This window comes from Anabrus simplex, chromosome 6 (assembly GCF_040414725.1).
Source record: "Anabrus simplex isolate iqAnaSimp1 chromosome 6, ASM4041472v1, whole genome shotgun sequence".
Classification (NCBI taxonomy): Eukaryota; Metazoa; Arthropoda; class Insecta; order Orthoptera; family Tettigoniidae; genus Anabrus; species Anabrus simplex.
The window spans coordinates 172,262,118-172,287,908 of NC_090270.1; the positions used below are offsets into that span (position 1 = coordinate 172,262,118).

At 37.3% G+C, this 25,791-nt stretch overlaps 1 protein-coding gene across 3 annotated transcripts in view; it reads left to right on the forward strand.

Annotated features, from left to right (window-relative positions):
- Positions 1–25,791, forward strand: part of gig (tuberin) — a 619,250-nt gene that overhangs the window by 351,189 nt on the left and 242,270 nt on the right. For all 3 annotated transcript variants that reach the window (XM_067150053.2, XM_067150054.2, XM_067150056.2), the window contains 2 exons: positions 1,425–1,699; positions 12,000–12,154. In XM_067150053.2, the coding sequence (XP_067006154.2) occupies positions 1,425–1,699; positions 12,000–12,154 (430 nt within the window). The remainder of the gene's footprint in view (positions 1–1,424; positions 1,700–11,999; positions 12,155–25,791) is intronic.

Below are 25,791 nucleotides of genomic sequence, written 5' to 3' on the forward strand. Positions count from 1 at the left end.
GCTTTCCATTGTCAAGGAAACGGAGCAATTTTGCTGAGCAAAGAGAAACTAAAATGCTCCTATTTGGTTTCTTTTGGTTTCTGGAAGGGACCAGCACTTAGCAAATGAAGTGCAAAAGCCCTGGCATGCTAGGTAACCTAGCAATGAGTGGCTAAACCTTATGTCGACTCAGGGTCGACATACAAGCTATAACGCTAAGTGACGGCTGTCGACCTGACACGAGTGGAAATGCTTAAACCAAAATCTTCCAGTTAAGGTTTCTGTTGTTGTGAAATTTGAAAGGTGCCATGTTTTACTGATATGCCTGCATTCTCCAAATGCTCTTCTTTTAAAATATCTGCTCTTTGGTTTGGGGGAGGGGTGTACCTATTATGCTAACTGTCCTCGCACTGTTTTTTATAGTTATCTTTTTCCGTTTAAATATTTGAGCCTAATTCAAGATTCATAAGGCTTTGGAACCCTATTCTGAATTCTCCATTTTGATTTTTCATTTCATAATTTATCAGTGTTGAGCATTATGGTTAATTTAAAACTACATTAAACAATCCTTATTTATTTTTATTGTAAACCATAATTTTTCATTTATTCCTAGTCATCCGCCTATCTTTAAGGGGTATATTGACTGTGGTAATCAAGTTTCCTTAAATTAGTAAATTACTTACTAATAAAAAAATGTGTTCTTATTTGTGCCATTCAAGCGAAGATACTGTTTTTGTTTTGTTTTTTGCATCCTTTTCCACCCATCTAATTTGTCCATGGGATGGGTTTGTTTGCTGTATCACTTCATGTAGGACTAGTTTGGAGCTGGGTTTCCTACTCTAGGTAAGTCTGTTGTGTGGTGATCCTTGAACTTATTTTCCTTGTTCTTTTGGATTTTATTGCTTGGTGATGTATGCCTTAAGTTTTGGTGGGCTCTGCGTTTGTTTGTCCTCCCTTCTCCTGCCCATAAAATATGCTTATCGTTAACCAGAACCAGTGTATGCTATTTAGATTGATGATTTCACGGCCCCTATTAATAGACATGATAATGTAGCTTTTGGCCTTTCGCCATATCAAGAAAACAAGGAGAAATTGTTTTCATTTCATGGTGACTTTGCTCCAAGTCTTCAGAAAAGAAAACACGTCTGTCCGCGAGGAAGACTTCTCTAACAGTGACTGAATTTGAAAATACTTTGCTGATGATCTATTGTAAGTGGTACTCTTGTTCATCACCAATGAGCTACCTGGTGCTAAAGGTATTCGGTCCTGAGTATGAACAATAATTGAGAATGATCATGAATATATATGTACAATAAATTTCAGTTCTTGTGTGGTGTATCCTTAACTCTTACTCTTTTTTATCTCCCCTGTTAAGCCTACAGAAGTTTAGAAATTGCATTAATTCAGGCAGTGGTCTTAGTTTTGTGTATGTTTCTTGTTGATAGGGTTTGAAAGCTAATGTGATTGTACCATTTGAAGAAGGGCAAATCATGAAACCTGACATAATCAATGAAGACTCATCAAGTCGCAAGAGAAGCTCAAGTCTCACAGAACAAGGAAGTCGTCACAGCGTGAGATCTCTGGCTGCAGCTAACCGCCCAGTAGATTTGAAACCTCCCATAGATGAGTCACTCATGAACTTCCACGTGGAACTGACTGAAACCTGCATTGATTTGATGGCCAGATATACATTTTCCACTTGCTCAGCTCTTCCAAAAAGGTATGAACTGTTATGTGACAACATTTGAAGTTATTCTTCATTGTTGCTGTCACTATATAGTACCTGCAAACTTCAGTGGAAGTACTAAGTAGATGTTAAATAGATTTTGAAGTTTATCTAACATAACAAAAATTATTATATTTAGCCCAGCAGTACAACTATTAAATAAAGCATAAAATTTAATTAAATACATTAACACTCTATATTCCCAGCATAATTAACACATAAGCACTGATATACTCTTTCTGGTCAGAGTAAGCAATCCTTTGAATGCATATAAACTCATTCGAACTTGTCAAAACTATGCAACATTAATACTTAATCTTAACTCTCACGTATACATGCTGAACAAAATAGTAATCCACTATTGTTAGTTTGTGTGTTGCTACGATCTGGCACAACTGATGACCTTGAAGCTCTGTGTACCTTCCGGTCATATACCCGTACACATTTTCAGTTGGCCTCATGCTTTGTTTAGTAAGACTGTGCTTTTTTAAACAATCTCAAACTGTACTGGAGTATCATTGTGCTCATAATCAAGGAGTTTCATATTGATCGGTATAGAAATACAAATTTCAAATTAGAAAGCGAAAAGCTAAAAATGGTTCCACCTATTCAATACCTTATTAATATAAGCGTTACATTAAATTAGGACTTGTTTTGATCTTCCCATGAGATTATCTTCAGCCAAAAGATCAGAGAACTTCAAGAACAGGTCTGCAAGCCCCATGACAAGGCGAATGAAGACGCAGAACAAGTGAACCAATACCTAAGAAGAAATAATGTGGAAATACATGGTGCGCCAGAAATCCAAGGAGAAGACATTTATGAAATTGTTAAGAATATAGCTGCAGCTGTGGGATGCAAAATCAAGAGGACTGATCTTGATATTATTCACAGGATCCCATCTGTCAGAAAGAATCTACCTCGTCCAGTCATCATCAAGTCGTCAACAGGTGGGAAAAGCACAAAATAATGATGGCCAAGGAGAAAATTAGACAACTGCAGTCCTCGGCAGTTGGAATAAATGCTGCTAGTCACACAGTCTACATAAATGATCACCTCACTCGTAAAGCTAAAAGGCTACTAAAGAGAGCCAAAGACCTGAGGATAAAGGGGTATAAATATGTGTGGACTCGGGATGGGAAAATATATGTGCGAAAAGATGATACCTCCCAAGTAATTATTGTTAAAACAATTGATGATATTGTCAGATTAGAGTCATGAATTGTACAGTTTAGCCACTTGAACGAAAATTACCATCATAATCATCATAATCAATGGATAGGTCAGAAAATCAATTAAATAGCTTAGGAGAAGTTAAAGATAAAGGGAACAAAATAAGGATGTTATATATTAATGCTTCGAGTATACGGAACAAATGGATAACATTGTCAACTCATTGTGCAAGCACACATGCTGGATGTTATAGTTATTACAGACTTGGCTGAATCCAGATGAAGAAATATATTATAACTTACCAAATTATGTTGGTTATTTCTGTTCAAGACCATTAAAAAAGGATGGTGGGATTGTCATCTATGTCAAGCAGTGCGATGAAGCTAAGGTCTTAAAAACTGTAAAATCTACAGATGAGCCATTTAATGTGTTATTAGTTGAAATTTCTGGTTCTGATAAAGAGTTTCTTGTTCTAGCTTGCTATAATCCAAATATTAAATATGCTGATTCATTTATCACTTGTCTTGAAGAGATGTGGAGTAAATATAACAGGAAGTTCTGTGTTACTGTTGGAGACTTTAATATAGATAAACTGGAACAAAACCAGCAGTCAGAGGAATTGTACAGGCTGAATGTATGTTATAATCAAATATCTTATAATAATGTTTTTCCCACTAGAGTTACTAACAGTAGTGCAACCTTGATAGATCATATAAATAAGAACACCGCTATTTTCAGTTGAACAACATTTTTAATGATTTTAGTGACCATAATATATTAATATTTGACTTAGAAAATCAGGTTGCCATCCAAACAAACAAGAAACGTCTTGTAAACAAAAGAATAGATGTTAAACGTTTAACTGAACACATGTTTAATAATCCATTAATAATTGATAGGAATGGCAAGTGGAACACAGTAGTAAATAAACTAATTAGCTATATAGACGAAAAGTGTACGCTGTTCGTCAATAACCGAGGTGACTTAAACAGTAAGAGACCAACATGCCCATGGGTGACACCTGACCTCTTGAAACTTGTTGAACAAAAGAACAAGCTTTATGCCAAAATTAAAAGGCAACAACTTAGAAACAGAATGAGGTGTGAATATTATTCAGAAGAACTGGTAGGGGACTACAAATCACTATGTAGAAAAGTAACTAAAATGAAAAGGGAACTAGAGAATTCATATTTTATTGACAGATTAAATACTACAAAAAATTATTGGAAAGTGTTAAATGAAATCCTGACTACCGACAGCGATAATGGTAGTAAAGAAATACACTTGAGAGTACAGGATATGGTTATCACAAATCCACTAGAGATATCAACAACATTTAATGACTATTTTACTAATATTGGTCAAAACCTAGCTGCTAATATTCCAAGTAAAACTACTCCCAATTTCGGTACAGGTCCATGTAGTTCTCTATTTTACCGAGCTCGATAGCTGCAGTCGCTTAAGTGCGGCTAGTATCCAGTATTCGGGAGATAGTAGGTTCGAACCCCACTGTCGGCAGCCCTGAAAATGGTTTTCCGTGGTTTCCCATTTTCACACCAGGCAAATGCTGGGGCTGTACCTTAATCAAGGTCATGGCCGCTTCCTTCCCACTCCTAGCCCTTCCTTGTCCCATCGTCACCATAAGACCTATCTGTGTCGGTGCGACGTAAAGTAACTAACAAAAAAAAAGATGTTCTCTATTTTTGCACCCCACCAATGATAATAAAGTATATAAAGTATTAAACAACATCAGAAAACTGAAAAATACCAGTAGCTGTGACTGTTATGGTGTAAGTAACAACCTTATAAAGAAATTGGCTCCGTACCCAGTCCCCTATATTATACAACTTATAAATACATAGTTTAATGAGGCTACTGTCCCCAAAATGTTGAAGGTCGCAAAAATTGTACCAATATACAAAGGTTTAGATAAATTTGACGTAAATAACTATCGTCCAATTTCTATACTACCTATCTTATCTAAAATTTTAGAATACATAGTTAAAGGGAGATTGCTGAACTTTTTACTTAAAAATAATTATTTTTACAGCTATCAGTATGGATTTTTACCAAATTCTAGCACTTACAATGCAATAAAAGATATAATAATTAAACTTCAGGAAAATTTAGACTCAGGAAATATAGCTGCGGGATTATTTATTGACTTAAAAAAAGCTTTCGACACAGTGGATCATGATATTTTAATCAGGAAGTTGGGAGCTGCTGGAGTTAGAGGAACAGCATTAAGCTGGTTTATCAGTTACCTTACAGACAGAGAACAATTTGTGTCCTGTAATAATGTGAACAGTATCCCATTGCCCATAATATCGGTGTACCTCAAGGTTCAGTACTAGGTCCCATTCTTTTCCTCATATTTATGAATGATATAGGATCACTAAAATTGTACGGATGATTGTCTCCATTTGTTGACGACACTAATGTGTTTACACGGACACTTCTCCGGAAAACCTCGAAATCATGATGCAGTCCGATATTACTTTACTTCAGAATTGGCTTCTTGTAAATCGTCTAACTATTAATCTGATAAAACAAATTATATCGTCTTTCATAAACCAGCGTGCAGGCTTTCTCTGGATATTACACTCAAAATTTATAACTGCAAAATACCTAGAGCTAGGGCGACAAAGTTCCTAGGATTAATTCTTGACGAATTCCTCTCTTCGAGTGATCAGGTTCGGGCGATTTGTAATAAAATTACACCAGCAATTGGCATTCTTAATAGACTTAAATACAAACTTACTAACACTCTACTAAAAAATATTTATCATGCTCTTATTCAAAGTCATATACTTGGGCATGTTGCAGTAAAGAGCTATTTCAGACTGTTGAAATCCTACACAAGAGAGCATTAAAAATACTGTTTAAGCTACTTACATTGACACCAACAGCTTATCTATACAAACATTGTAATGTTCTTCCACTTGAGGCTTTAAGTCAGAAAGCTTCAGCTGTGATGGTCTATAAATTGATAATTAATCTGGCTCACTTTCATAATAGGTGCTCCCAAGTTATCCTGTTCTATTTCATCTTCTCTTTCTAAGATGTAATTACTGCTGTATCCTTTACACAATTCTTCTATATATTATTTCCATCTCTTTGAAATCAGTTCAATCATCACATATGATTTTACAATCTTTGCCCTCAGTACTCATTGTTTTGGGCTTTCTAATTTCAAAAAACTTCTTAATATCTCTATACGCCATATCTGTTTGCCCTGCCTTCATACTGTTATTTATATCTTCACAAATACCTAATCAATATTTATATTTATCTTGTTTTACTTTCCTTATTATCTTATTTCTTATGACCTTATATTTCTTCACATTAATCATATCTACAACCTCCTGACTGATCCATCTTTTCTGTTTTCTCTCTTCTTTCTTCCTATAACTGATTCTGTTGATTTTAGAATTCTATTCTTAATTTTATTCCAATTCTCTTCTGCACCTTAATTGTTCTTCTTCATCTTGTAGTTCAATTGCATTTGTTTGCTTTTCATAAAGAATTTTAGTAGACTCATCTCTAAGTCCAGAAATATCCCATTGTTTCTTTCCATTCTGTTGCAGTTTTTAAAACTTTAGTTCACATTGCATAATAATTAGATTATGATCACTGTTAATATCAGCTCCAGGGTAACTTTTATTGATTCTTAAATCTGTCGTTTACTAATATGTAATCTGTCTGAGCTCTTCATACATCACCTGGTGCTCTCCACGTGTATCTCCTTCTAGGGTGGTGCTGAAATATTGCATTTTTTTACTACTAATTTATGTTGTGTACAAAATTCTATTAATCTTTCACCTCTTTCATTTCTCTTCCCTAGTCCAAAATTTACCATAAACATTTCCTTCAACTCCTTCACCAACGGTTGCATTCCAGTCTCCAATTAAGGTTAAAATTTTCTTTTCCTTTGATATCATTACTTATTAATTCATTTAGATCGTCGTAACAACGTTCTACCACTTCATCCTTTTCATCAGTTTTCGGCATATAAACTATAACTGTCTCTTTCGGTTTGGTTTTGATTCTTGCTAAAATTAGTCTCTCATTATATTGCACAAATCCTTTTACTCTCTCTCCTAAATTCTTATGTAAAATTATACCAATACCGCCATATCCTGGTCTATTAGTTGCAGTACCAGAATGGTTGATCCGATAATTTCCACTCCAAAAGTCTCCTGGTTGCGGCCATCTCATTTCTGCTATACTAGTACATCTAAACTCCATCTTTGTCTCCTTTATCAAGTTCTTTAACTTTCCAGTTTGAAGTAATGTTTTAACATTCCATGTACCAATTCGTCTTTTATTACTATAATCCCTGAAAGTATTCTTCTTTAATTGACTTCCTCTGGAGATCCGATTGGGGAAACATTTTACCTCCATAAAATTTAACAAAAGCAGCATTCGTCATTTTGAACTGCTGATTCTTGGGATATCCATTTGAATCTTTTAATGGGGTGGTTTCCCGTTTCCTTCCCCATCCTATACCATTGACTACCTAGTAGTACATCCGCCTTTAGGAATAATTTCTTATCCCATGGGCATAAGAGTGCCCATCCTTTTTACGAGGCTGTTGGCTCTTGATAAAAGGGGTTTCTGTATACCGGGAGATTCTCAGTTTCATAACTGACATTTGTCCTGAAGTTAGTGCAAGTGCCTTTTAACCAGTTAATCCCAGATACAGGGCCTCCTCCATCATCCACACTGTTCCGAAGTCCATCTTCTCCACTATGAACACCGTTGAGGTTTTTGCCATAACCCTGGCGATGTATGAGGTACTATCACCCGAGCCAGGTGAATCAAGGCTTGTTAATGAGGTGTTACTCCTCCCCTTCTTCCTTTCTCAACCGGGCTTGGGACCGATTATAGCGGAGTTGTATGTATGTATGTATGTATGTATGTATGTATGTATGTATGCAGAACACAATATGATGAAAATTGGTATTTAATATCAGGGAAGACAGAGCTCGATAGCTGCAGTCGCTTAAGTGCAGCCAGTATCCAGTAATCGGGAGATAGTGGGTTCGAGCCCCACTGTCGGCAGCCCTGAAGATGGTTTTCGTGGTTTCCCATTTTCGTACCAGGCAAATGCCAGGGCTGTACCTTAATTAAGGCCACGGCCTCTTCCTTCCAGTTCCTAGGCCTTTCCCATTCCATCGTCGCCGTAAGACACATCTGTCAGTGCGACGTAAAGCAAATAGCAGAAAAAAAAAGAAATCAGGGAAGAAGTCACTATTATTTAGGCTATAAATAATTTTGTTCGTGCTAGGTGAAATTGTAGTTTAGGGGGAAGGTCTAAAAATTCTATTATATCTCAAGTAGTACTGATTTCATTGATAAATGCTAAATGCCCCTTCTCATTCAATCCACCACATCAATTCGAGCTTTCAAAGGAAAGCTAATGGACATTCACCACACATCGGATGAAGCAGTTTATTGGGTCAAAAACCTAGACCTAGAATTGTAGTATTGTATGGACTTGTGTCTGTGCACATTTATTCTGAAACTATTATACATACATAGTGTACCGGGAAATAGTTATGGGGCCAGAGCATGGGAAGGATCTCAGGTAGTGTGCGGTTGCGATTGGAGTCGGTACAGAGAAGGATGATTTCGCAGGGTGAATAATAGATGTTAATTAAAATTTTTGACAATATTTATTGATAATCTCAAGTAAATCACCCTGCTTCTCTTCATCAAAATAAAATTTCCAATTGATTTCTTCAGAATGCAGTTAAGTAAATGAAATATATATGCGCTGTTATAATCCAATACATCCACTGAATGTTAATAATGTTCAGAATAAATACCAGTTTTCTAAGATCTCAGTACACCCTAAAGTTCATCTAGGATCTCTCATATAAACTGAAATTCAAAATAACACTCTGTTCATAGAACTTCATTCAACCACTTGTTGATTTAATAAGATTTTTAAATTGCATTAAGTCCATCACTCGTGGTGAAAACCTAAAGTCTTTCTAAAATTATTAAAAATAATATTAACTGACACTTGCTTTAGCTGCCTTATAGTTCAAATTCAATATTTTCAATCACTTGCTGAAGAAATCGTACAGTTCATCTAACTATTGTGAAATGATTTCAGTTTACACAGCTTCGAAGAGAAACCTAAAGTTCATTGAAATATGACTTGAAGTCTCCTACAATTTCTACAAGCAGAATTCACACGATTAAAAATTACGAAGCACTTTTCATTTGATCAACGTAGCACTGTTGAGTGACTGAGTGCATTATTAAAAGGTCAGTTATTGTCAAAGTGTAATTACTCACTTAAGAAAATGTAAAATACACTTATATCACCTGTGTTCTGCTCATAAGAATGGATGAAGTACAGCTCTGCAGCTTGGTGACTGGAGCTTCTGCAGCGAACAGCCTGAACTCGAACTCAGCACCAGCAGTGTACCACGTTCCATCCCACGACGACGCCACGTTTAATCCCTCGTAGATACCATGATTAATCCCTCGCTGGATACCACGAATGTCCATCAAAGACACCACGGATAATCCCAGGCTGGATATGACATTCTACGTAGTGTGTTATTACGACACTTCTGGTGTTTTAAAAATAAATGTTGAAACAGGGGAAAGTTCAATTGGCACTATGAAGCGAGTTGTAGGACTATTAATTATTATTAATGAGTTGTATTTCACACCTAAATAAGTCTGAATGCACAGTTTGTACTCGCACTTCTGTACTATAGCATTAAATACGTGACTTGGAATAGCACAGTCTACGTCACAGTTCGAGCTATAAGTCAAGTCACTGTAGTAATAAAATGATATTGCTTCTGAAGCCAAAAGAACAGTCTTTCACCACACAGTTTATAAGACATGAAATGATACACTAGCACAGTTCCTAACAATCCCGGCTTATGTCGTAATTTCAGTATCAGAGTAACTGTCACAGTCTGTAAAATGTTCGAGTAAATGCAATTAATGTCACTTCTAGAACAGTCTCTTGAATCCTAATATTCACTGCTTAAGTGGTTTTTATGAATGAATTCTCATAATAAGAGTTTGCATGACCTAATATTACCATAAAATGTCCTTATTGTGGCACTAATCGTTCAAGGAAAAACGTGAAATTAGCCACACTCAGTCTTATTGATTACTGAATATTTGAGTGGAACAGTACTTCAGACAGTTCACAATTGTAATTGTATATGAGAAATGCGTCTCAAAAGTAATGTAATTGTCTCTAATTGAAGGTTTAATTCATCACGCACAATTTCAGAATATGCTTGTCACTGTAAATGATCATGACAGAGTTCAAATATATGAGGAATTGACACAGTCCATAATACTGTTGAATGGTAAATTAAACACTGGTATTCTCAGTTCTGCCTAAATGCACAGTCTCTATATCGCAAGATCACTTGTTCAAGAAATTCGTAAATTTTAGGCGACGAAACTCGGTTTGATAGAACTTTATAACATCTCACATGTCCACGACGCAGTTGAAACTCCACTTACTACGTCTCGCACAAATTCAAAGTTTTAGACTATGACTTACACATCTCTCGCGAAGCGCGATGGAGCAGTATGACTTCTAGCCATGATCGAGTTGTAGATTTCAACTGACTATACCCTTGAGTCGTTGACCTATTTATATTCTGCTAGGAGCGAGCTCACTGGGTCAGGCAACAGAGGGGTGGTTATGCATTCCAAACTTCTACCTGTCATATCTTTTAAACTACTAGATGGATTGTTCTCAAATTTTGAACATTGTACATTAGACATGTGGGCTACATGTTAGTGTTAGTCTTATTTTTATCTGTCAAGCCATTTAGAAGTTATAAAAATCATTTTTAGACATTTCCATGGGGAGGTGAGATACATGTGGCGCTGACGTCACTTGACCTTGTTTCCCTCTCTTGCTGTCTCCCTCACACTTACACGGAGTAGTAGAGAGGTAGAGGTAGAGTAGAGGTAGTCGGATTTTTGAAGGGCGGAAAAAAGTCCATTCGACACTCCATGTCGTACGATGTTGGCATGTAAAAGATCTCTGGTGATACATTTGGTATTTGCCCGACAAAATTAGTTAAATCTCAGCCATAGACGCCCAAGAGAGATCCGGTTTACTCTGTCTCACATCGGACCTAGAGTAAAACGGAACGTCGAAATTGAAGAGCAGACAGCCAGATGGCGTCAAATCGAAATGTCTGCACACGGTAGCTGAGGCCATATGATTATTATTATTATTATTATTATTATTATTATTATTATTATTATTATTATTATTATTATTATTATTATTATTATTATTATTATCATCATAGTAGAAAGGTACCAGTCACAATACATGATAGTATTGTCTGTCCCAAAGCAGGCCATGAGTGGACATCTGCATGATGCATGATCTGGGGATCTAGCCTTGCTTTGTGGAACAGTCTCTCTGAATGTTGATTCCTTGAAACAGAAGAATGGCTCAGGTTATGGGAAATTGCAATTTGATTGTTTGGGATGAGGGCACTATGACTAACAAGATAGTGGTAGAAGCATTAAATTGGACGCTGAAGGACATACAGAAGACAGTTATTGTTATTGGGGGGGCATAATGGTGCTGTTCGATGGAAACTTCACTCAGTCACTACCAGTTCTAGTATGCAGGATAAGAGCAGACAAAGTGAATGCTACACTGTAGACATCATACTGAGGCTGTCGATTGAGAGGGTTTTTTTCTCACAACCAACACGTGTGTACTTTTTTTCTTTTTATCTGAACCACCTATATGGCTGACATGTTGAAGCCAGGTACGATAGCTAGTAATTTATAAATTGTTTTCTATTTCTTTACTTGTACATCTTCTTTCCTGCTTCTCAGAAGTTCATAGCATTTTGATGTTTTCATGTATGTAGATTTTATAACTTACATAAGTGAATTGATCATTCTGAATTATAAACTGGAAAGCTCCTGTCATCTTTAGACCGCTGTAGTGTTTATCTGGTGTGCTGATATTTATGGAAAATACTAATATTAAGAAATTATTGATAACTGATATCATAATATATTTCTGTGACATAATATTATTTCATTCTTTCTACTTGTTCATTGGCTTTATGACATAAACTTTTGATATCAGGCTGCCGACTGCAGAGTTCCTTCTTAACGGAGGCCAGTCCATGACATGGCTGCTGGGTAACAAACTAATATCTGTAACAACCAGTGGTTGCAGTCAGAAGGCTCTGAAGAATGGGCTTTGTGACAAATGCTGGGCGCTCTGCAGGCAAGACAAAGGTAAAACAAAGTTATGTTCAGTTTGACATTCAAGTTCTCAAACATTTCATTTACTTCTTTGCCCTTAAATATTGCTTGTCTACAAAAGAGATAATCACATGATTCTATTTAACTATGAGGAAAAAATTGTGTGTGCTATATAATTTTACAAACCATTTATTATAGCTCTCAAAGAATGAACTGTCATTTCTTCAAGCCAGACATATTCATATTTTCCTTTCCTTATTTATATAAATTATGTGTAAGAGTGGTCATTTTCAGCATTTTATAATTAAGTGTTTTGTAGCATTTTGAAGAAAAACATAGAATTTGGGTAAATCCTGATAAATAGATACAGTCACATTAATCAGAACATGACAATAACCTATATATATATATATATATATATTTTTTTTTTTTTTTCACCTAATACACACCTTTAATAGCTAATAGTTAACCTGTTTTCCTTTCTGATTTGTATATTGCCTTACATGATTTGATGCAGTAGCAGCGATTGTGGGTTAGAAGTGGGGTGGGGGGGCAAAAAAAATGCAGACAACAGAAAGTAGCCAGGTTGAGGGATATAGCTGGCGGGTGGGGGGATTATACACATCGAAACTGAACAAAAAAACTACAAAATGGTAAGTTTTAGATGATCTTTGAGCGAATTTCGACAGAAAGGTAAATACAGATGTTGATTCCCATAGGGAATTTAAAATATTTGTCCCGAATGAGTAAATTTATAATACCAATATAATGGTCCGTTATTGGACATTATAAATTTTCCAGCTAACTCATTCTTGGTTGCCTGCGTTTTGCCCTCGTGTGCTAAGTTAGGCTCATCAGTTGGGACTTAGCACACCACCCAAGACGCAAGGCTAGTGCATACCGTGGAGGCCACTGCATAGGCTACTTGAAGCCACCAGCAGTGCCAGTGCACTATGAGAACTATGTCTCATTTCCAAAAATTGATGCCTGCCTGGCCATCAGATAATACAGATGTTGATTCCCATAGGGAATGTAAAATATTTGTCCCGAATGAGTAAATTTATAATACCAATATAATGATCCGTTATTGAACATTATAAATTTTCCAGCTAACTCATTCTTGGTTGCCTGCGTTTCGCCCTCGTGTGCTAAGTTAGGCTCATCAGTTGGGACTTAGCACACCACCCAAGACGCAAGGCTAGTGCATACCGTGGAGGCCACTGCATAGGCTACTTGAAGCCACCAGCAGTGCCAATGCACTATGAGAACTATGTCTCATTTCCAAAAATTGATGCCTGCCTGGCCATCAGATGGGTGGTGTGCTAAGTCCCAACTGATGAGCCTAACTTAGCACACGAGGGCGAAACGCAGGCAACCAAGAATGAGTTAGCTGGAAAATTTATAATGTCCAATAACGGACCATTATATTGGTATTAGAAAGGTAAAGGTTGTCAGTTTACTAATGTAGGCTAAGTGGGGCAATAATAGTTTTTTTTTTGAGATTTTGATTCAATACTATACTTTCACCAAAGACACAATATTACGCACATATTACAATTAAATAGAAGTATGGCGTGATTATAAAATTTAAAAAATAATTTAGTATTTAACTACACTCTAAGAAACTAACAGACAATATAAAAGAGACTGCCAGACTGACGAATGTGAATCATACCTCTGTGTCCACGGTTAATTCAAAATCCTGCCTAATTCAAAGAAGGTCTTGTTCCCGGAAACATGAGATACAGTTTTGCATGTTATTTAAATGTTTTAATTCGAAATACGGATAATTCGTCATTCGAAGTACAATGTCGGCCCCATTACCGAAATTTAGACTTTTAATTTGAAACCGCCTTTACATTTTAAAACAGTAGTATGTTACAGAGTAATTTCAACTCGAAATTTATCCGCGTCATAATAGAACGCATGTTCCGGAACGTGGAGTGGTACCGTAGCTTTCCGCATTTACACCCACTTCGGTGGATTTACAGTGCACTTCATGATTACTAAGTTGAATGAAATCGGAATTCTTTTGTATTCAAACTTTTAAGGAACGCCGTAATATCACGCAACGGGCAGTGTGCGGGAAAACAGAATCCGCGAACACTGGCGATGCCGACAGTTGACGAAAAAAAAACGCAGCTCATATAATAAATTCGTAGGCACCGAACAATATTGTCATTGCCGATGAAACTGCATTACTTTATTTTAATGCGAGCTCAAACGATCATATGGTTTTAAAGGAGAAAGTGGCAGCCGGGGAATCGTACAAGTGTTAGGAATGGGGGTCATTGTAGTGCGTTGCAATCGCAATGCACATGGAAGCGAGAAACTTTATCCCCTCGTCATGTATTAATGAGTCTTAGAATACTTTGTGACGCGGCAAGTGTTTTACATTTCTGAAGTACCGGTAGCCTACAAGAGAAGTGCCATGGCGGGAAATCGTACAAGGATAGTCATAGGAAAGTTCGATTTTAAGGACATCGGGCACTTTCTGTGTAAATACAAGGCATCTAAAACGCTTACAGTATAGTAATTTAATGAATAAAGTACTTGCACATGGGAGCCAGCATAGATTTCTCGTCTTTGAATCGTGCTTTTTTTTCTTTCTTTCGTTGCGTGAGGTTATGTTTGCCAGTGATCCAAGTGCATTATTTGAATACTGTAAATGCACCTTCTTGGATACATGTTGGAAATAGTTCTTTTTTCATGGCATTTGAAAGGTATAAATTGTGAATCAAGGTTAACTGCATGCAGTAATGGGCCTTAGAATATTTTGTAAGGCAGCGAGGGTTGGTACTTCTGAATTGCGAATTGGCGGTTAATTCGAAATCACGTAATTCGAAGTTCGATTTTTGAGTCCCAACGACTTTGAATTAACGAGGTTTTACTGTAATAAGGTCCTTTGGCCGGGATTCCTGGATATCAAAAAGGCCTTTGATGCTGTAAGGAGGGACAAAGTCTGGGAAGTGCTGAGAAACAGTGGGATCAATAATGACATAATAATACGAATTGAAAATTTATATGAAGACATCAGTAGTCACGTCAAAACACCATCAGAAATGACGGAACCCTTTAGAATAACTACGGGCCTAAGACAAGGTGGAGTTCTGTCACCTCTTCTCTTCATTACTGTGATGAATGAGATTCAACAACAAGTATGCCAAAACGTTGGTGACAACAAAATGAAAGTCATGCTATTTCCTGACGACATCTGTATATGGGGAGATTCCAAAGAGGAACTTCAGGATCAGATCAATGCATGGACAGTAACAGCTAAAGGGTACGGCCTAAGATTCAGTCAGGAAAAAAGTTATGCAGAGATTGGTCAACCTGAAGGTTACATTGAAATAGAGGGTAAACAACTCAAGATGTCCAACAAATTCAAATATCTAGGAAGCATGATAGCAGCAGCAGGATTCAAGCTGGAGGAACATTCTGTAGAGTTGTCCGAGACCTAATCTGTAACCCAAAAGTACCACTGAAATGCAAGCATCAATTTATCTGACTTATTAGATGCCAATTTTAAGATATGGGAGTGAGACCTAGACCATGAGAGAAAAGGAAGAAGCAGGGATTCAGGCAGGTGGAATGAGATTCATCCGAGCGGTGGTTGGCAAAACAAGACAAGATAAAATTCGTAATGAGAACATCAGGGACATGGCTCAGGTTGGTAGAATGCAAGATAACATAACTCTGCATAGACTTAAATGGTATGGTCACATGCGAAGGATGGATCCTGATTGCATACCCAGAAAAATGTATGATCTGCAGTTAAAATATTCAAGACCAAGAGTGCGACCAAGAATGCGATATACAGACATGGTGAAAAACTACATTCAGCAACAAGGAGGGGACTGGGAAAACTTTGAAGAAGGAGAAAAGTACAAAGACAGAAGTTGGTGGAGGGACTTCAATCACCGACCCATCATATAGATGGAACAACGTGGGATATATATGTAAACCCATTGTTAGTACATATTCTCTTGCTCATCGTATTCTTCTTTCATAGGACTTTCACTGTACCATTCGCCTTTTTTTTTTTCAAAGTATTTACATAGCTGCATTTCATTCTCCTTCTTGGTTGTGTTTTTATCCTGTTTTGATTTGCTGAAGATGATCATTATATTGATCGAAACTAGTCCAAAAAACTCTTGAATGAGTTAATTGTACTTTTGTAAATAAAGTCATATCCATCAATACGGGAATCAATATGGAGAATATTGCCTATTACTGTTAGAATTAAGAAGAAAATTGTTGCAAACTTTTTTTTTTCCTCCTTGAATGTTTTTTTGCGGACTCCATTATTTAACAGGACTAATTAACCATTTAGGCAGCACATTCAGTTTTAAGGGTCCCAAGCATACATTTTCCTTCGACTTGCTTTACGTGTTAACCAAAGGTATCAGCTATAAGCTTGCCAAATGTGTAGTAAAGTAGTTTTTATGTGAAGAAAGAAAAAGCAGCACAGACTAGCAAACATCCAAATTCTCAGATTGATTATTGCTGCCATTTTTCCTTCAATCATGGTTCTTGCTTGAATCCTTTGATATTCGGGGATGATATCTGGAATATTACTTTTCAAATGGCGATATCCTTCTTGTCGTTAATTAACAGAACGTACTTTTTTTTGTAATCAATCAAAATTAAAAACAAAATTACACTTGTCTGAACCAAACAAACATGTCCTTGCTGCTGTGTTTGCTGCCTTTGGCTCCAATGGTACCAGCTGAAACTGAAGAACTTGACGGTTAAAGATGGCTCGCATGGTCAGACGAGATTAAGAGGAGAAATTCTGATCTATATGATAGGTCGTAGAACTATAGCAGTGTAAATAAGGATCTAAGGAAAGGAGAAGTTTTCAAGAACAGAGCAGACAGCATTTTAAATTTTAGTATGTAGTGACTAACTTAATAGGTTTTATTCATTTTATGATTTGAAAATTATTTTAAAGTTTTTACTAAATGACATAATAAGTGTAAGTGAACAGTTTAGACACAGAGATATTTTAACAATTTCAAGATTTATGTATAATTTGTTTTGTTGATGACTGTATTTTACAAATGTGTCAAGTCCAGGGATTTTGTTTGATGTTTTTGCACCACTGAGGAAGAGAACAGTTGAGCTCTCGAAACATGTATGGTAGATAATTATAAGTATTGATAAGGTGGAAAAGTGTTTCGTAGAAATTGAAAACAGTGGACTACACTACCGCAAAAGAATTGCAATGATATGTCATTTTGTTCCAAGGATTAACTATCGAAGAGTGTCTGCATTTTTTCTGGACCTTCTGTACATTCCTCTACGTTGGGTTGGCATCAGAAAAGGCATTCAGCCATAAAAATAGGCAGAATCTCTACAAAGTGCCAACCCTAGGTAATTGGGAAGGATGAGGACTCAGAAATGCAAAATTAACTGAAATCATGTTTATGAATCAGTGATTGTGTAGAAGGAAATCATGAAACATACCCGAACATTTTGTTCTTTTACTTGTGTTTTCCTATCCTGTTGAAATATCTCACAGCGTCTACAATCGTGGTAGGACGCTGAGTACATTACAGAGCTGCTTGAGCAAACACTGTAGAATTGAATAGAATATAATTTTATTGTCGTTAGGCAACTGGCAGTTGCAGTGGACAGAGTTATAGGTGCATATTTACAAAACATTACAAGTATCTCATTAGGCATAGTAAATAAATACAACTATATACACAAGAGTTAAAATAAACATAAAACTATTCGTCCAAAAGAGTGATAGGTAATTACTAATTTACCGACATGTTAGGATGGCATTGGCCTTTATTACCCACCTGGAAACAGTGTTATTTTTCCTTCAAATTTGGATACGGAGTAGAAGCTGTTGGACATCAACCAATTTTTAAGGGTTCTTTTGAAGTTACATAGGGGCATATTCTTTACCTGGGCAGGTAGTTTGTTGAATAAATTATTTGAGCTTAACAGCCAGTAGCATTTAAAGGCAGGCCAGGGGTTCACAAACTCCTCAGTTAGTTCCCGGATGAAATAGAAGAAGTGTAAATAAAGTTTCATTTGAATGAGATACGTATTTCATATTTATGTTACATTTTAGTATAAATTTTGTATTTTGAGTAAATTTTACATTTATAATTTTTTTACAATTTGCCTTACATTGCACCGACATACATAGGTCTTATGGTAATGATGGGGTAGGAAAGGCCTAGGAGTTGAAAGGAAGCGGCCGTGGCCTTAATTAAGGTACAGCCGCAGCATTAGCCTGGTGCGAAAATGGGAAACCACGGAAAACCGTGTTCAGTGCTGTCGACAGTGGGGTTCAAACCCACTATCTCCCGGATGCAAGCCCGCGGCTGCAGACCCCTAACTGCACAGCCAACTCGGCCTTTTTTAAAATTAAAAAGTGCTTTGCTGGTCATGAAAAATGAAAGTATGAAAGTAGCCTTATAGAAATATTGCATAATACAGCTATTGCAATAATTTCCACCTCTGCTTATCAGTTATTTTAAGGTTGAGGCTGTCAATTTGCTATTAAAACTATTTTTATCAATTGATTGCTCAGGTTGCTTCCAGAAACGTGCCCATGATTCATTATCTTTCATGAAGGGTTCAATCTTGATCAGAGGAAGTTTTATTGTAATTTGTGGAGCAGTCACTGCTGTTACAGAGTTTGAATCACTGATTTTGATGTTTACCATGGATATTGCAAGTCTCTTTTCAACAACAGAAATTTGTTTGATCACACGCTCAACTGAGTCAAATAAACTCCTCACATTTCCGCATGTCCTCTTCATAGCCACCATCATCAAGGGAGTCCTGAGCAATCATCATCAAGGGAGTCCAGAACATCATCATCGAGGCTGATAATTTGAACCAAGGTCTCTTGTAATCTCTCCTTGTAGAACTGGCAGACTTTTTTTTTTTTTAATTTCTTAATTTGACCATTTTTATGGTCTCTTTTGGTCTGTATTGACTTTTACCATTAATCTCATTATACTGAAAATCAGGAATTTAATAGGAGTCCACCTTGTCAATACTATATACTCTTAAACAAAATGCAGATGGTATTGACAAGGTGAACTCCTGTTGAACTCCTGATTTTCAGTGTAATGAGATTAATGGTACTGGTAGACTTTAAGCAGTTGTTAAGTTTTCCATGTCTTCAGGAACCTGAGTTATTTCACTCCCTTGTTCTCTTTCCTTTATTTCCTCTTTCCCTTTGATTGTGGCAACGTTTAGTAAATTCACAGATACTTGCAGGCTGAATGCTGAAAGGCATAAAAGTCTATAATGATGATTTATGTATGTGTATGTCCTCTTTCCTTTCAGAGTCGCCAGCTTTTTCTCAAGTTGTCTTCTGTCAATATAGGTCGAATTGTAAATTTTAAAGGTGTATCCGTCGTGCAGTCAGCTCTTCCTGGAAGAGTGCACTTTTCCTCACTCAGGTCATAAAACTTGGAGCTGTGTCTCTTGCTATCAGCTCTTCCTCAATGGGGGCTCTTGTTCCCGCTACAAGGGGGTGAAAACATATTTTAAATTTCATTAACAGACAGCACATTTGTAGTTTCAAATCTCTACTAACAGCTTCATACTTTTATTAACACAGTGCATCTTTGTAAATGCATGGAATGGAGGTACTGTTTTAAACTGCGCTATCGGATGGCGTATTTTTGTGTGAGGAGGAATCTTGCTGTACAGTTTCAGCAAGTCTTCACAGAGCATGCGTGTATTTCCTTAGGATTTAATTCTTGATATTAGCACAAAATTCCAGAATTCATGTGTAGGAGGCTCATACAGGCCATGTAATCCTTAAATACCTCAACAGATTTCATAATAAATATTCTGGTTCTCATTCTTGGTTTGCAGACATGGATAGTGAAGTGGTCAGTGGACATCTATCAAGGCATGTTTGTGTGGGTCATAGGGGAGTTCACTTTCCTTGAATCACTTGAAGAATCCCCTTGCGGCATGAGATGAATTGGATCCAATGGCAGAAAGGTCCTGAAGTCTTCATGTTTGAAGTAGTGAAGTCCAGCCAGTCCTAATTAACAGGTTTCAGGACCACTATGTTAAGTACGCACACAACACACTCTTGACTCAAGACACTATTTTCCACTTACTTCATTCTAGGAGTAAACTATTTTTTTTACAAAGATTTAACGTAATTAGAGAAGGAATGCTTTCTCTTACTCCCCGTCATTCCAGCACAAGGCTATATTTTGCTCTTAGGATGTGTTCAATTAAGTCTTTCAAATGGAAGTGTAGCATCTTCCTTCCATTCTACCCAACTTTATTTTCAATCAATCACTACTGATCTACATTTAGGGCAGTCGCCCAGGTGGCAGATTCCCTATCTATTGCTTTCCTAGCCTTTTCCTAAAGAAATCAAAGAAATTGGAAGTTTATTGAACGTCTCCCTTGGTAAGTTATTCCAATCCCTAACTCCCCTTCCTATAAATGAATATTTGCCCCAGTTTGTCCTCTTGAATTCCAACTTTATCTTCATATTGTGATCTTTCCTACTTTTATAAATGCCACTCAAACTTATTCGTGTACTAATGTCATTCCACGCCATCTCTCCGCTGACAGCTCGAAACATACCACTTATAATACCAATATAATGGTCCGTTATTGGACATTATAAATTTTCCAGCTAACTCATTCTTGGTTACCTGCGTTTCGCCCTCGTGTGCTAAGTTAGGCTCGTCAGTTGGGACTTAGCACACCACCCAAGACGCAAGGCTAGTGCATACCGTGGAGGCCACTGCATAGGCTATTTGAAGCCACCAGCAGTGCCAATGCACTATGAGAGCTATTCTCATTTCCAAAAATAGATGCCTGCCTGGCCATCAAATGATGTAGATGTTGATTCCCATAGGGAACCTAAAATATTTGTCCCGAATGAGTAAATTTATAATACCAATATAATGGTCCGTTATTGGACCGTTATTGGACCATTATATTGGTATTATAAATTTACTCATTCGGGATAAATATTTTAGGTTCCCTATGGGAATCAACATCTACATCATTTGATGGCCAGGCAGGCATCTATTTTTGGAAATGAGACATAGCTCTCATAGTGCATTTGCACTGCTGGTGGCTTCAAATAGCCTATGCAGTGGCCTCTACGGTATGCACTAGCCTTGCATCTTGGGTGGTGTGCTAAGTCCCAACTGACGAGCCTAACTTAGCACACGAGGGCGAAACGCAGGTAACCAAGAATGAGTTAACTGAAAAATTTATAATGTCCAATAACGGACCATTATATTGGTATTATAAATTTACTCATTCGGGACAAATATTTTAGGTTCCCTATGGGAATCAACATCTACATCACATACCACTTAGTCGACCAGCTTTTCTTCTTTCTCTCAATTCTTCTCAACCCAAACTTTGCAACATTTTTGTAACGCTACTCTTTTGTCGGAAATCACCCAGAACAAATCGAGCTGCTTTTCTTTGGATTTTTCCAGTTCTTGAATCAGGTAATCCTGGTGAGGGTCCCGTACACTGGAACCATACTCTAGTTGGGGTCTTACCAGAGACTTATATGCCCTCTCCTTTACATCCTTACTACAACCCCTAAACACCCTCATAACCATGTGCAGAGATCTGTACCCTTTATTTACAAACCCATTTATGTGATTACGCCAATGAAGATCTTTCCTTATATTAACACCTAGATACTTACAATGATCCCCAAAAGGAACTTTCACCCCATCAACGCAGTAATTAAAACTGAGAGGACTTTTCCTATTTGTGAAACTCACAACCTGACTTTTAACCCCGTTTATCAACATACCATTGCCTGCTGCCCATCTCACAACATTTTCGAGGTCACATTGCAGTTGCTCACAATCTTGTAACTTATTTAACACTCTATAGAGAATAACATCATCCGCAAAAAGCCTTCCCTCCGATTCCACTCCTTTACTCATATCATTTATATATATATAAGAAAACATAAAGGTCCGATAATACTGCCTTGAGGAATTCCCCTCTTAATTATTACAGGGTCAGATAAAGCTTCACCTACTCTAATTCTCTGAGATCTATTTTCTAGAAATATAGCAACCCATTCAGTTACTCTTTTGTCTAGTCCAATTGCACTAATTTTTGCCAGTAGTCTCCCATGATCCACCCTATCAAATGCTTTAGACAGGTCGATCGCGATACAGTCCATTTAACCTCCAGAATGCAAGATATCTGCTATATCTTGCTGAAATCCTACAAGTTGAGCTTCAGTGGAATAACCTTTCCTAAAACTGAATTGCCTTCTATCGAACCAATTATTAATTTCACAAACATGTCTAATATAATCAGAAAGAATGCCTTCCCGAAGCTTACATACAATGCATGTCAAACTTACTGGCCTGTAATTTTCAGCTTTATGTCTATCACCCTTTCCTTTATACACAGGGGTTACAATAGCAACTCTCCATTCATCTGGTATAGCTCCTCCGACCAAACAATAATCAAATAAGTACTTCAGATATGGTACTATGTCCCAATCCATTGTCTTTAGTATATCTGCAGAAATCTGATCAATTCCAGCCGCTTTTCTAGTTTTCAACTTTTGTGTCTTATTTAAATGTCATTTTTATCATATGTAAATAATATTACTTCTTTAGCCTTAGTCTCCTCCTCTATCTCAACATTGTCCTTGTAACCAACAATCTTTACATACTGCTGACTGAATACTTCTGCCTTTTGAAGATCCTCATAAACACACTCCCCTTGTTCATTAATTATTCCTATAATGTCCTTCTTGGAACCTGTTTCTGCCTTAAAATACCTATGCATACCCTTCCATTTTTCACTAAAATTTGTATGACTGCAATTATGCTTGCCATCATGTTATCCTTAGCTGCCTTCTTTGCTAGATTCAATTGGGAACATGCATCATTTTCAAAAATATATTTTTTGAAAAGTACTCCAATGAAATAGTCCGTAAACGTATTACATTGTGGTATGTTGCCTTGTTTTCTACCATTAAAAAAATATTTAATAGTGCCTTTCCACAAGGCGAGTGAAACGGTCTCTGACGTAAGCGGCGCGCTGTGACGTCACGATCCAGTACCGCATGGAGCTCTACCAGCCGTTGTGCATCAGCCGTTGCTAAAAGCCGATTGTTTATTATTCATGATCGCGAATAACTTCAAAATGACAGAAGAAACGTTCAAAACAGCACAGTCAGACAATCTACCATGTGTAGATGTCATCATTCTTAAAAAATGTCACTTTTGTGGCCGCAGAAATTCGCGGATAACAAGCAAGTTTGTAAGTGGCGTCTTTTATATACGTGCAATGTACTGTAACCCATAGTATTAGGATAACAACAAACCTGGATAGATATCACATCACTTTCAACATTTCCTTCTAGACAGATTCCCCTATTAAAGAATAACATTACATTTTCGGGCTTTCAGCATTAGTAAAGTAAGAAATCGGATTTCAGCACTAACATAAACATATAGGTAGCATTATAGTACTAGTCCGCTTCTGTGGTGTAGTGGTTAATGTGTGCCACTCCCGGAGGCCCGGTTTCGATTCCCGGCTCTGCCATGAAAGTTGAAAACAAATAGTACGAGGGCTGGAACGGGCTCTACTCAGCCTCGGGAGGTCAACTGAGTAGAACGGTTTCGAATCCTACCTCAGCCATCCTCGAAGTGGTTTTTCGTATTTTCCTACTTCTCCTCCAGGCACCTAAGGCCACGGCCGTTTCCTTCCCTCTTCCTTGTCTATCCCTTCCGATCCTCCCATCCTCCAACAAGGCCCCTGTTGAGCATAACAGGTGAGGCCGCCTGGGCGAGGTAATGGCCCTCCTCATCAGTTTCATCACCATACTCAAAGTATCACGTTCCAGGACACTGCCCTTGAAGTGGTAGAGGTGAAATCCCTCGCTGAGTCCGAGAGAAAACCAACCCTGAAGGATAAACTGATTAAGAAGGAAAGAAAGAAAGAAAGAAAGATCATAGTACTATAGGGCTATAATCTATCATTCCCAAAAAAAAAAAAAAAAAAAAAAAAAAATTATGGTTGGGACAACTGGCCTACCCACTTCCGAGGCCCATGAAAGAGAATTAAATATCTTTGTGGAGGGAAAAAATTAAACATGATAAAGATAAATATGACTTCATCCAGTTTTCACAAATCGGGCTGAGTGGTTCAGACGGTTGAGGTGCTGACCTTCTGACCCCAACTTGGCAGGTTCGATCCTGGTTCAGTCCGGTGGTAGTTGAAGGTGCTCAAATACGTCAGCCTCGTGTCGGTAGATTTACTGGCACGTAAAAGAACTCCTGCAGGACTAAATTCCTGCACATCGGCGTATCCCAAAAATCGTAGAAGTAGTTAGCGGGGCGTGAAGCCAATAACATTAATTACATTTGGCTTTTAACAAGCTGAGCATATCAGGAAAGAAAGGTGTCCTGGTGACATTTTAGTCGCTCAATACAGGAATGTCTTTGGGTGCTGTGACTTTTACTTTATCTTTTTTTTTTTGCTTTACGTCACACCGTCACATATAGGTCTTATGGCGACGATGGGACAGGAAAGGCCTAGGAATGGGAACAAAGCGGCCGTGGCCTTAGGTACAGCCTCAGCATTTGCCTGGTGTGAAAATGGGAAACCACGGAAAACCATCTTCAGGGCTGCCGGCAGTGGTGTTCAAAACCCACTATCTCCCGGATGCGAGCTCACAGCTGCGCGCTCCTAACCGCACGGCCAACTCGCGCGGTATTTTTACCCTTCGGTTTATTGACTTGGCTTGTATAACCTAAAACTTAGGCTAAGTTGGATAATATATTAAACACCTACATCACTATTTTCACCTGTGTGCAATTATGTTATTTATTTTATTAATATTATGATAATTATTATAATTGAGCATTGTTAACTTATACGACCCCAACAGACAAGCATTGGTTTTGTGTAGAGTTATACATTTGTTAAATTCACGTTGTTTCCTTTCATGATGTACACGCCTATTCTTTGTTACATTATAGAGTATTTAGATATAGCCTAAATTTCTTTACCAATTAAGCTCTTCAATAAAGACATACATAACTGTGACATGCCAAGATATATTGGTAGAATTAGAGCTGTCAAAATGGTTCATAACCCCTTTGATTTATTATCTTGACATGGATCACCCAAAACATAGGTTAAGTTTGGAGATTACTTTAATAATCAGCATTATTTAATGCACTGTTTATTACTTTCATATTCCAAGATGTAATTGAAGCATTTAAATAAAGCATCGTACATTAAAATTTAAAGTTTTACCACTAGAACAGCTGACATGGAAAAGTGATTTGAAAATTCTAACAAATTCATCTAACGTTAAAATCTTCAAAAAAATAAACTGTGGACTTTTCCGATATATCACCAGCATTTCTCCGGCTCGCCAAAATCCATTTCTCCCTAGTTTTAGCATCTTTGGAACATTTATAAACAATTTGTTTGGGATGGTATGCGATGTGCTATTGCACATCGGAACTATACACCATTTATAAGTTTTCAGCCTCACTGTCTGCGCAGGATTCATTTTAAGTCTAAAATATACCACTCAGATTATTATCCAATGTATAGACCTCGAATTATCCATACCAGACACTAACATAAAGTAGAAATACGCGAAGTGTATCCTGCTTCTCACAGCACACTATGTGTTATTT